The following is a 13186-nucleotide window of genomic DNA, read 5'->3' on the forward strand; positions in this document are numbered from 1 at the left end:
ATCTCGGCCTTTTCTCTGTCAGCGTTACCTTCTAGTTTTTGTCAGCTCAACTATCCTGCTGCCATCCATCTCTTCATTTTTCTTGTGTCCTTCCACCTTATTGCCTCACAACTTCTGTCTTTGCTCTCAATGGTTTCCTCTGCCTTTCTAGAGCTGTCATTTCAGACCTTTGTTTTTGTAGTCAGTGTGTTTGTTTTTCCTATTTTCACTTTTCTTTTTTATTTTCTCTCCAATTAAATATTTCCTTTGCCTTTTTGTTATGGTTTTCCAAGCAGGCTGTATACTTCCTTCATCCTGTTCTCACTGGAAGTACTTAGAATTTGGTAAAGTGATGCTGTTTGAATTGCTATCATTGCGACAGTGTTTGTACATTTTTCAAAGCCTACTGGACTGCTCTTATGGCTTAAATGTTCATAGAATTTCCAGCCCTTTTTGCATCAGTGGTAGAAGCTGTCAGAAATGTGGCTAAAGGATATTTATGCTAAATGAAAAATATGTAATTTTTCTGTCTCTTGTCTCTTTGCAGGTCTTCCTTGACGTGCCCTCACTGCCTTAAGCAAAGCAACACCTTTGACCCATTTTTATGCATCTCTCTACCGCTTCCCCTGCGACAGACCAGGTAATGTACAACGTGCAACACAAAGGGTAACATTGCAATTATGATGAGCCATATTAAGGCTGTCAACCACATATAATGGGCATTACACACCTCCAGCAGAAGGTCATTGTCATACTAAGTGAAAAACTATTGTAGCCAAAAATCCCTGACCAATCTCTGTGTGCTTTCTCCATTTTTTACTGCACTGGAAGTCGGATACTGCAGTAAGACTGTATATATTTGACACATGAAGACATTTTAACCAGAAAACAATGTAACAATGAAGACAGACATTTAAAATACAGACATTATACATCGACAACAGATCCAAGTTATGAGGCAGTAGAGCACAAAGGTCACCAGACAAACTGATTTTTCAAAGTATTTATATGAAGAATGTTTCTGACACTATGGTTGCTTTTGGCTTGTTTCTCCTGTTGCTTTTAATTCCAAAATTGCTCGTCGGATCCCCGACTTCTTTAGGTTATAATTCAACTTACAAAATTGAACTGAACTTACCATTGGCCCTCCAATTATAGATGTTTTTTTAACCTCAATTCTGACAAGTTATTTGCAAATATGCATCTGCCACTAACTAGTAATAGCTTGAAACTTTTTAAATATTAATTTATATGTTAAAAATTGTAGCAGTTTATTAAGTGCAGCAAAATTACATTTCATCAGTATTGCATGTTCTGCACTATGTATTCACTACGTATGTATTCCAATGCATTCCAATGTATTTCATTTGTATTCTAATGTATTCCACTATGTATTCCAATTTAAGCCCACATTTAGCTTGTGTTACAGTAGAGAACTAAGCACCCACAATAATCACAAAGGTATTTAAAGCTTTACACGTCATTTACATATGAAATAACTTTAGGATGTCTGGATCAGTTATATAACTTTACATTCCTCCTCCCACTATAGTCACACAATAAATAGCTAAGTAATCAACTAATAAATAACGTCACGTGGATTTCTTACATTCCGTTCCTTAATTTAAGTGCAGCAAGTCCTCCAGGAATCTTCCTATCAGCAAGCATGCAGATGCCACCACTCTGAATCCTCTCTGCATGGCTTCCTCTGCCTTTACTCCAAACTCTGTTCTGCAGCTGCAGTTCTGTGACAGTGTGGGCTCTGGCCACTTTAATTTATTCCAGCACAGGAGGGAATTCTTTTTGGTTCAGTTTGGGCGTTACTGGCAACACGTTGACCAGAAGCGCACACTGCACTGTCCTGCTGCAGCGGTATCCCTGCTGAATGCCTGATAAGTCTGAGACCCCCTGAGAGGACGCAGAGCTGGGCTGCCAGCATGGCGTCAAGGCTGGGTGCTGCAGATAATGCCAGTACGCAAGGAGGAAAAACAGAAGACAGTCAAACCATTTTGAATTTGCTCTGATCATATAACATATTTACTCCTAATTGCTCTAAATATGAAAAAATCTACTTTTTTATTATATTGGACTGCTTTTGTGTTTTCTATTGGTAAATATTTTAAGGACAGAGCAAAAAGTGTTATGTTGTGGATATTTAATGTAGTTTAACAAAACTGAATAATTGTCAAACACTAGTTCTGAAGGCGTGTTTGCTTCGTGCTGCTCAGCACAGAAGGCAGAATTCCCCTTATCCCAATTCAGTTCTGGTCCACAAGAGTGTAGTAGAAACACAAAAACTGAAACCCTGAAGGGTCATTTGTCCTTCCTGCAGGATAAAGTAACATCTGGAAACCCAAATTACAACAGAATACCCAACAAATACACCTAACTACAACAGCTAGTCTACAGTGGTGTTTTGCCGGTCCCTTCTGGGCCACTATAGTAGAATGGTATAAGAGTTTTGAATAGATGATGCCTATGTGAAGATGATCAGCAAATATGATCAGCAAATTACCTGCTTGGCTGTTCAGAATGATTCTCAAGTCATTTCCATTTAAAGTTTAGTGGAAGGAAAAACTGTGGAATAAACAGTTACGCTGGCATATAATAATTAATGAAATGATTAAAAATAAACAAATGAATCAATTCAGTCGGCCAGCATTTCCATATAGATAATTGACCTTTCATTAGTGTTGAGCTGCAATCATCAACATGATCAAAAATAAACAAATGAATCATTTCAGTCTGCGTGTCAGGAATCTATATAAGAATTGAGTTTTTACTTTTTGAGTTGATGATATTATTTACTGAGAGCAATATTAACATATATGAATATAGATGAGGTTAAGCAATAATTTTCACATGTTTTCAGCCACAATGTCTGTAAATACTGAGATTAATAATACACAACAGTGGCACTTGTCTTGCATGCTTCTTCATAAGTGGAGTTAAGTATGTTGTGCAGATATTTCCTCAGGCAAACGGCTGGATGGTCTGAGTTACCAACGGAATTGCTAGAAAAATACCATCATTGCTGCAGAAATGCATCTCTTCCAGTAATAAGCATTAAATAGCTTAGTATTGGTTACATCTGGGCATGTTCTAGCTGTAGCATGCTTTCTCAAGCTATAATTTAATTACTTGCTGTTGCAACAATTCAGGGTATTAGTTGTGTGGGCTGATGGGGAAAATGTGTCTCAGAGCCAACAGAGTTAGAGCGTCTAAAATCCTCATTTATAAGATGACATCCCTATTTACTGTTCCACCCGTGTGCCTCATCTTGAAGTTACACATCTAAACAAAACAGCGGCTCAGATCCTGCTCCCCCCCTCCGGCTGTCTGCCCTGTCAGCCCTGTGACTGCTAACACGGTGCTCACCTGAATAATGCATGATGGGAAACGGGAAGTGGTGGTGTCAGCGATTACACAGTCTTCATCTTCAGTGAAATGGCATAATAATCTTAGCTACTACTTCTTATTATTCTCCGTACTTGTTTTCTTTGTTTTATTCACCTTCCTTCTTCCTGTCCTTTTTTGTGCCGAGTAGAGCATCCTCACTTCATTCTCTTCTTCGGAGGTGTCGGTGATTGCTGTAAAAACGACACGTCTCTGCACACAGAAACTTCATTGTGGACAATGACTCTCTACTGATTTAGATGTACATGTCTAGTCAAGAATATTGTATTTTGAAAAGAAGAAAGTGTCCAAAATATACACAAAGTATACACAGCGCTTGAGCTTTTTCATGATTTGTCACGTTGCAACACAAACCTGTAGATGTTCTGTGATAGACAAATACAAAGTAGTGCATATTTATGACATGGATGGAAAAAGATGTATGGTTTTCCAAGTAGTAATCTGAACTATTTAATCTGAACTATTTAATCCACCATTTGTAGTGGAACCACAAATGGTGTTGACCCAAGGATATGTCTCTATCCTTTTAAACGTCTATGAAAAGAATTTTTTACTCATTCTTACTTGTAAAAGAGAACATACTGGATGTGGAGTATCTGTGAACATCAGTTTATGTTTGAACTTTGGGTCATTTGGTCAGCAGATGAAAATGCTCTGATCATAGTAATTGTAGATTTGGGGTCACCGGTGAAACTCTTTCTCAAGGTTTTTGCAGCTTCTAACAGTTTTTTAAAATTATTATTCAGAATTTCCTTTTATTTAGCTCCATCCAGCTTCACATCAGCAATAACTGGTTTATTTTTTGAAGAAAACTATAAACAGACTGCTGCCACCAACATTTTGGGGGTGGTGTGTTCGTGGTGTTGATAATTTTTCATCTTGCTGGTGTGACGCTGGTGTTAAGCCACATGGAACTTTACCTAAAGGACTAAACGTTGCATTTTTGGGACCAAAGTATTTACATTCATATTTACTGTGTTCCCTATGCGCCTCATGGCTGTATTCCTTGGTATTCATGATGCTGTTTGTTCACTAAAGTCCTTCAATGAACTTCTGAGGCCTTCACAGAACAGCTGAATTTATACTGAAACTAAATTATTTACTATTTATAAATTAGGTGACTTTATGTGGGAACTGGTTGTGCTAGATTTTATTTAAGGGTTTCAGATGAGGGAGAAATTACCTCCAATCAACTCCATACTTTCAGATTTGTACTTCAAAGTGATTTGATAGATATTTTCTTCTTTTCATTTTATAATTCTTCACTTTGTCTATCTTATAAAACCTCTATAAAATACACTGAAGTTTGAAGCTGTAATGCGGTATCTTTAAAACATTTCCTAGTAGGAATGTTTTCGTAAAACATTCCTACATTGTAAATTCGGTTTACAAAGTAAACCCTAGGAAATGATTAAACCTCTTCTGTTTTTTCACCAGGTTTAGATGGTTCCTATTTGAAAAATTAGATTTTTCTATAGAGAAAATCAGACAGTCATGTTTTATTAAATTTAGAATTTCTTTAAGGAACAGGACTCAGTTGAGCCTAAACATCTCATGAACAAACATGATTTATTTATTTATTTTTGCTGCCACTGGCTTCACTGGATCCCACACAGGCACATTAATCTCTCTTTGGCATTGTGACATGTCATAGTTACTGTGAATGTGCATTGCTTGACAATATTTATGAAATACCTGTATCTGTGTCTGCATACAAATATGTAACCTGCTCAGTGTGACAGGCCTTGGTATGAAGGTTTAGTTATTCTACGAACTGTAGGAGCCGAACAGTTTTCCGTGACTCGTCATTTATCTTACTCACCCCTCATACTTTCACCTTTTACACCTTTATATTCACAAGCATACACACATTTGCTATCTGTGTGATCTCTTTGTGTTTGTGTCCCACCCCACAGGCCGCTGTGTGTGACGCTGGTGTTCAGCACAAAGGGTCAGAGGTACCTGCGAGTGGGGCTTGCTGTGCCTCTGTTTGGTTCTGTATCGTCCCTGAGAGCCATGGTAGCAGCAGAAGGCAACATCGCTCCTGATCAGGTACACACATACTGACGTTGCACTGGTCAGAAAAATGCCTAAAGAAAATGTTCCTGAGTTGTTTGTATCCATCAGCTTCTGACTAGTGTTACTGCAGATGATGAATGGTGTCAGTTCTGTCATTTTTGTTTAGTGAGCTGGTTGCAAAATGACCAATGTGGGTCAATTCAAAACTCCCAGTGATTTATGATCTTTGTTGTATCCAGGTATAGGTGGAGTTTACTTGGAAAAACAACATAAATGTTACATTTCAGACGTGGAGCGTTCTTCTTCATTTGCGTCAGGCACCAGGATAGTTCAAGTTCAGAGCAAAACTATCCATCCATTATCCTGTCTCTCCCTCCATTTCTTTGTCCACACATCATCCATTCATCTGTCCATCCATCATTTGCCCGTCCATTTGTCCATTTATCAGTCCATTACCCCGTACAAATCAGCTGTTCGAACCAGCAACCCAGCAGTTACAGGACAAATCTCCTCCTTCCTCACTTTTTGAGGGTTTCATATTTAATGCCTGATATTAATAGAAATACTTGTGCTGGACTTATTTTAAGTTTTGCATGTATATTTTAAAGATGGGACAACCATGGAAACTTTTGAAATTTTTTACCTGGAAAGCATTAAGTAGCCTTTTAAGGCAGTGTTTGAACTCCCTAAACAGTTGATACTGTTATTTAAAAGGCTTGCTCAGCAGTATGCCACACTAAAACATTTTTTTAATTTTTTAAAACATGAGCCAATAAAGCTAATGCTCTGTATAATCCATTCATAAGGGAAAAAAAAAATCTTACTTCAAGTTGGGTTTTTCTTTTTATAAAATAAAAAGGAACCTTGAGGTTTCTGCTATAAGAACTGTTTCAAAAACATTTGATGTTTACATTTAATGTCGTCCCATCTGTGGTCCAGGTCATCCTGTCCGAACTTTACTCCACCGGTTTCCAGCGTTCCTTTTCAGATGACGACGACTTGACCGCCATCGCCGATAGCGACGTCGTCTACGCCTTCCAGGCTCCTCCAAACAGCAGTCGTGGAGGCTCTGTTCCTCACTCAGGTAACCCTGGCAACATTCTTTATAAACCCATTTATTTGTGCACTGATCTAGCAAATTTATTCATCCATCATTTTTTATTTTTTTCCTCTTTCCTTCGTACCTCTGATTAACTTTCAGTCTCAATTAATGATTATATCTATAGATGTTTTTTTTTCTTTTACTCTCATTGAGCCCATTTCTGCGATTACTCTGTTTTCTAAAAGCACACAATTTACTTTGGAGATGAAAGAGCTCTCATTCTGTTTGGTCATGCACTGCTGCATCCTAACAGATTAAATTCAATTCAATTTAATGTCTGAATGGGGGGCATCATACAAAATATGAAGTTTGCTGGAGTCACATCTCACATGAAAGCCTCTGCTGATTAAATTTATTTAGCTGAAGTTAAAATTTCTGAAGTCTCTGCTCTGTCCCAGAACTTTATTTCCTAAAACTCAGAGAGTGCGCCTCCTCTTCTTCTTCTTCCGTCTGTACACAAAACCAGACAAACAACCACTCCTCCCATAAAGCGCATTCTTCATAATCCACAGGTTTTTTTTATTGTGTACACATTTTCCGAAAGAAATTCAGACTGCAAAAGCAAAAAAATCTGTTTGTTAAAATAACAAGCAGTAGAAAATTTGTTAATGGCAGAATTAAGCCCTTTCTTCTTTCTTTCGGAGAGCTGGTTCTGTCCCCCGGTTCCTTAGAAAATAAAAATAAATGTGCTGATCTCTTTGAGTTAACATTATAGTTTCCATGTATTCTGTTAATTAGTTTAATTCATATTTTAAACTATTTCTAATAGAGATGCACGGATTAGAATTTTGTTGCCGATTTCTGATCTCAGGTTTTTCTTAAACTTCTGAGTTTGAAGACATTGATAAGTGAATCTCTGACATTGTTTGTCTCATTTAGCAAATCAGATTATTTTGGTTATTCTAACTTACCTAAAACTGAAATTTCATCCAAGTTAATTTCAGACAGTGGAAAAAAAGGTGTCCATCTTTCTATTCTGTGCATATAAGCGTCTAGTTTCAGCTGTATGCCTTTGCAGAAATCGTTCGTTAGAAGCCTCTCACACAGTTTTTGTTATTTGACCTCACTGATTCTGAAATTTTTTCACATTGAGTCCCTCATTCTGTAACAGCTTTCCCTGCACAACTTGTTGAATATGAAGAGCACACAGATGAGGAATTAAAATGGATCTTTTTTTGTTTCCAACCCAGTCATCAGTCAATTTCTTGGTGAATCTTGAATTTCCTTACTGAATTTTTTTATGTTAAGCATAAAATAAGCTTACCTAAATTCAATAATGGGGTAAAGATCATTCCTCCAGCCCCATCTGTTGAGAAATAGTTTGAATTTGTATGTACTGCCTTAACATTTCAGTGTTTATTACACTTCCAGGCTTTTATTTTTGAACTTCAACCTTGCTCATACAGAAACCAGGGAGACGTCGGCAGCCTGCTTCATCAAGACCATTTCACTTTCATTCTGTAGACACATACATACATTATATCTGAAAGCTAAACAAGCATTTCTTTAACAGATCAGTGACCGTGTCAGAAAAAGACTTCAGGGGTGCTGTGTAATTACAGTCACTAAGATGATGTTAGTGGTACGCTCTGTGGTCAATTTGTTGTTGCCATTTAACTCTACACCCACAGTTCTCTGAAGCTGTAAAGAGAGCACAGCTCCCACTGAGGAAGAATAATTAACTGTAATTCAATTCTCTGCTCATAAAAACTAAAAGCTCTTAACTTTCTCAGTGGGTGGCATTTCCATTTTGCCTTTACACACCACATCTTCACAGTTATAAGAGGACTGGTCTACCGCTGTCACAGAGAAACAATCGTGTGCTGCCAGTTACCCAGCAGTCTATAAACAGACTTGCGTTGATTCCTTTGAGTTTTCTATCAACATCATGAAACTTTACACTTCTTGTAAAGTTAGGTCAAGTGTAAGGGTGAGAGGCTGTTATCCTAGAGCCATCTACTGTAGATCGTCTTTTTCAAACTTCTTCCTAGAAGGACAGGCCTCTACAAAGAAACTGTGCTTAGATTTATGAATAAAATGGGAGACACATCAGCAGTCACCTAGTAAGTCATGTCAGTAATAAATCTGCCAGAATTATAGTGTAGATGGTCATAAATGTTCAGCCTTTGAGGGCAGACCTTACTGGCACATGTAAGCAGAAATACTCTGGGAGGAAATCACATCAAAGTGTTTTCTGCTAAGCCAGTAATCGCAAATGTTTGATTGGCAGTTGTTGTTGTTAAGGATGGCACATCCAGTTATTAGGTTCAGGGGGCCATTTTCATTTCCACACAGGGTCAAGCTGGTTTGGATTGCTTTTGTCCTTTAATAAATCAAACAATCATTTGAAAACAGCTTTTTGTATTCACTGAGATTCTGATTTTTCTGTGTTACAATAAGACGACCTGAAAGTTTAGTGAAATAAGTCTCAAATTTAGGACTAAATAAACAATTTAGGCAGATGAATAAAAAAGCTGCAGTCAGACCAGAATCTGATAATATTAAGTCTAACCAGCCATGATGTATTCTTATGATTATAGACAGAAAGAAAATAAGTAAAGCAAAACACATAAACACACCCTTGGATGCATTCCCTACTCCTTCAGATTTTACTTCTCTTTCACTCCTAAGACAAATATCCCATCGGATAACCTTAGTTTCAAATACTGGTTTGAAACTAACAAATGTTTTTTTAATATTCATTTTGAAGTTTTGCGTTAGAAAATATTGATTGAAACGTCACATTTTGAAATAATATCCAAAATTTTGCTTATAGCCTGCTTTAAGCCTGCTTGAGGTGGTGTTTGACTTTTTCAGAAGAGTTAATACTCTAAAACAGAGATGGAAACAGATGTGCTGAATAAATTCTAACATTTTCCTCACATGACTGATGACTTGTTTCTGTTGTGTTCATTGATTAGAATTGCATTTCTGTCTCTAGTTTTTAACATCAGATATACTGGTTGACATGACACAACAATTACAACTTGCCTGACACATTCCTGAAAACCTCTCTCCATGTTTGAGATGTGTGGTCCATGCTAATTGGCAACCTCTACTTCCTGTTTATTACAGTCATGCTTAACGTCAGTATCTGACAAAGTTACACTTTGCAGAGCCTGATTGAGTCACTCCAAACCAGTAATGGAAAACACGCCTAATTCGCATTTTCTTTCTTACAACATTTTAAATTTGCCTGACAGTTGGATGGAAACATAGCGCAAAAGTCCTATCTTCTTTAAGCAGGGAATGCACCATACCCAACCGCTTCCAATAAAACACAATGTAAAACATTTCAGTCGCGTTTAATCATGTCTACCATCTTCTACTCTTTAAGTCAAATACATTTAGTGAGTTTTAGATTTTGAACCTAAATGTGTGAGTTTGTGAAAGATAAACTTACAACGTAGCACTTGAAAAAAAAAAACTGAAAGAAGAAATAGACAGGAGTGGGAACTATTTCCCAGAATGCTTAGCTGCATGTTTTTGTATCCTGAGATGAAAGTGAGTTACATTGATCTGACTCTTGTGTGACATTCTATGTAGAAATTCTACGTAGAAATTCTTTCCAGATTTACATTACACCCTTACTGTAAAAACGTGCACTTGTCATTGCTTTGGTATTAATCATACTGATGGATATCCATCATCTCTGCTTCATCGGAGAGGATGTTACCGCTGATAAATGTCAAACAGTTACCAGCCAATTAGAGTTATTCATTTGCTTGAAAGGTTTTCCTATCTTTTCATTCATTCCATCCATCCACATATCAATCATTTCCTCTCTCCATTCATCCATCTACCTTTTTACAATTGGTGTTTTTATTTGCAGATTTCATATCTGAAGCCTGACCCATATGGGAATATTTGCAGTAAATCCATAATAAACTGGATTTGTGTATTAAAATTGAATGCTTAAAAAGTCAGAACTATGAAAAACTATTGAAAAAGTTTCAGGAATTATATCACTCTGCTGAATAGTTGGAGTTGTGTAAACTACTTCTCACAACAAAGTGAAAACATTAAATGCCTTTTATAATTTCTTTGTTCAAATTGTCAGTGTTTCTGTATTTTGTCAGACGTTTGGGGTTTGATTGGGAGAACTACGGTGCTGCTATTGTCCATCATTTGGTTTGTTTTTAGAGCTTGTGTGAGAAAGTCCTGCTACATGCTAACAGTGATTGATGGCCATGGAGAAAGACTACAGGCTTAACACAGTCATGGATAGCTGACACATGGGAACCACCTTAGGCTGTTTTCCTCCAAAAACAGGACATTTGTCTCACATGTGAACTGTGGTCAGTCGCTCTGGTGAAGCTTGTGTTTTTATTTCATTTATTTATGGAGAGGATTTTACACCTGCAGTCTCTGTATTGAAAAGGAAAATATGGGAAAATGTTTGAATATCCTGTCTGGCTGGATGAGGTGTAGTGAAGGGGTTATAAATATAAAACCATTAAGCATCTAGTTTGCTGACTATGCAAACTAGATGAAATTTTCATTACAGATAGAATATATAAACAGACAGATTTAGTGTGAAACATGCAGAGTGCCGGTTCAAAATCCCATTTCATGTCTCATTTCATTGACAGGGTTTGTGCTAAAAGTGCAAAGCTCTCACAGGTGTATTTACCTTTTGAGTTTTCCACAGATAAACTACTTATACAAAGGTATGGATAGTACTTTGTTACTTTTATTGCAAATAATCCGCTGAGACAGAGATAACTTCTTAGCAGTTGCTTTAGAAGCTGTCTAAGGTTGAAATTATAAAGCATTTTTTTATTACACATTTGATACTAGGGGTGCACCAGTTGCAGTTTTCTCAAGTGTGACCTGCCAATTTTGATTTTGGCTGATACTGATTTTTATTTTTCTTTGTCTGAAATGTTTCTAAATGTAGCAAGAAAGTCGCCGAGTTGGCTACGCTGAATATTGTTAACTGCAAACATGCAGACAGTCAAACTGTCTGTCAGTCAATCATTTCTCACACAAGAGCAGTAGAGGACAGTGGCTGATTTGTAGACATTTGCCTAAATAGATAGGATTGGCTTCATATGTGTCGCCGGATAATGCTGAACATTATGAAAAACTGTGAAAAACTAGAAATTTGTCTTACAATTTGCTTTTAAGATAAAACCTACAGTCAAACTCAACTGTGCCCAGAAACACAGTCTGCCATCTTCAAACTGGAAACCCAGATATGTGTGTTTTATGACTGAAAATGGGCTTTAACAGCAGGAGGGGAAACAGAGCATAGCAGATAACAATTTTCTTCTTTTGTGTGGAATAAATCTTCCTACCTCTTGGTCTGTTCTGTTTCTTCCATGAAATGATGCTTTACTTGTCAAATTGCAGCCCTGGTGGCTAAAAGAGTTTTTTATTAAAGGCTTCTCCGCAGAAATGTCAACGTATTAATACCATTTTAAGAAGAAGGAGAACGGCAGTTTTGGGACATTAGTGCTAAATTCTATGTTCTATGAATAAAATATATTAAAAAATACATGCTCCTTTCTTTCAGTTGAATCACACAAATTTACCAATAACTGCCATATTTCCTGTTAAATTGATCCAGATTTTCTCTCAGTAAACCCAGAGTAAACGGTGGTGACGAGACCAATGAACAGTTCTCCAATAACAGAAAATCATGTAACCTTGACATCTTGTAGTATAATTTTGTATTAACATTGCTGGACAAAGTTGATTGTGTCCAGTGAACTCCTTTGTTGTCTGAAGTGGCTGTGCTTGTCACTAAATGTTTGGCTGATGTTGAATGAATGTCGCTGTCTGGTGCAGTAATGAGGTTTTGTGTTTCGGGGAAATGACAGCCGGCAGTTGTCTGATTTAAAGAAGAAAAAAAACCACTGAAAAATCAATTAAGTGAGTAAGCACTAGGCTCGCATCCGATTTCATCCTCAACAACTGAGGCAATTTGTGTATATTATAAATGGAGCGATAAGGCTGCAAGAGAAAATGACTCCAAATACTCCAAGGAGGATTAAGGGGGTAGTGTGGTCTGCTAAAATCACCTGCAGCCTACCCTTTCTTCTTGATATTAAAAAGTAAAATCTATAACTATGTAACTGCTGACAAAAGTCTTCTTTAAGTGACTGTATACGATAGACATTGATACTACAGAGCCTACCTTTTACTCTTTAGTTGTATTTTATGAGTCATTCCATTTCCTTTTGTAATAAATGTTTGATATCTTTGAGGGAACACGGATAAATCAACAACTATCAACTGAATGTTTCCTAAAAGGACAGCATGAATTATTAATGAGCTTTACTACTTGGATGAATCTAATGAAGAGGTAAACATGAGTGTCTTCAACAGCATATTTTCATAATTTTTATAACTTATACATAAACTACCTCACTGGTTTTGGAATGCTGGGTTAATGTTTAAGGCATGATGCAACTAAGTGCAAAATTCCCAGGGCTATTCAAATAACTGCAGCTTTGTTGCTCTTATGTGTTGTTTTCATTTAATACATGGATGCAGTGCAGATGTCGTAGCAGCTGGTGATGCAACGTTGCGCTGCCTTATGGTGGATCAAACGGGGGGAGCGGGAGATGAGCTGGATGCAGTTGAGGGATAGGTGAACATCAAGAAATTGGATTAATTAGAAAGGAAAGATTATGTTTGAATCAGGTGTGTTTAATTGCTCCT

The 13186-nt window shown here is 37.1% G+C and overlaps 1 protein-coding gene across 1 annotated transcript in view; it reads left to right on the forward strand.

Moving 5' to 3' along the window:
• The window catches only part of usp43a (ubiquitin specific peptidase 43a), a 123766-nt gene that overhangs the window by 53588 nt on the left and 56992 nt on the right, over window positions 1-13186 (forward strand). Inside the window, exons 4-6 of the mRNA XM_032563339.1 lie at window positions 527-619; window positions 5313-5448; window positions 6355-6499. Coding sequence (XP_032419230.1) covers window positions 527-619; window positions 5313-5448; window positions 6355-6499 — 374 coding nt within the window. The remainder of the gene's footprint in view (window positions 1-526; window positions 620-5312; window positions 5449-6354; window positions 6500-13186) is intronic.

This window comes from Xiphophorus hellerii, chromosome 5 (assembly GCF_003331165.1).
Source record: "Xiphophorus hellerii strain 12219 chromosome 5, Xiphophorus_hellerii-4.1, whole genome shotgun sequence".
NCBI lineage: Eukaryota > Metazoa > Chordata > Actinopteri > Cyprinodontiformes > Poeciliidae > Xiphophorus > Xiphophorus hellerii.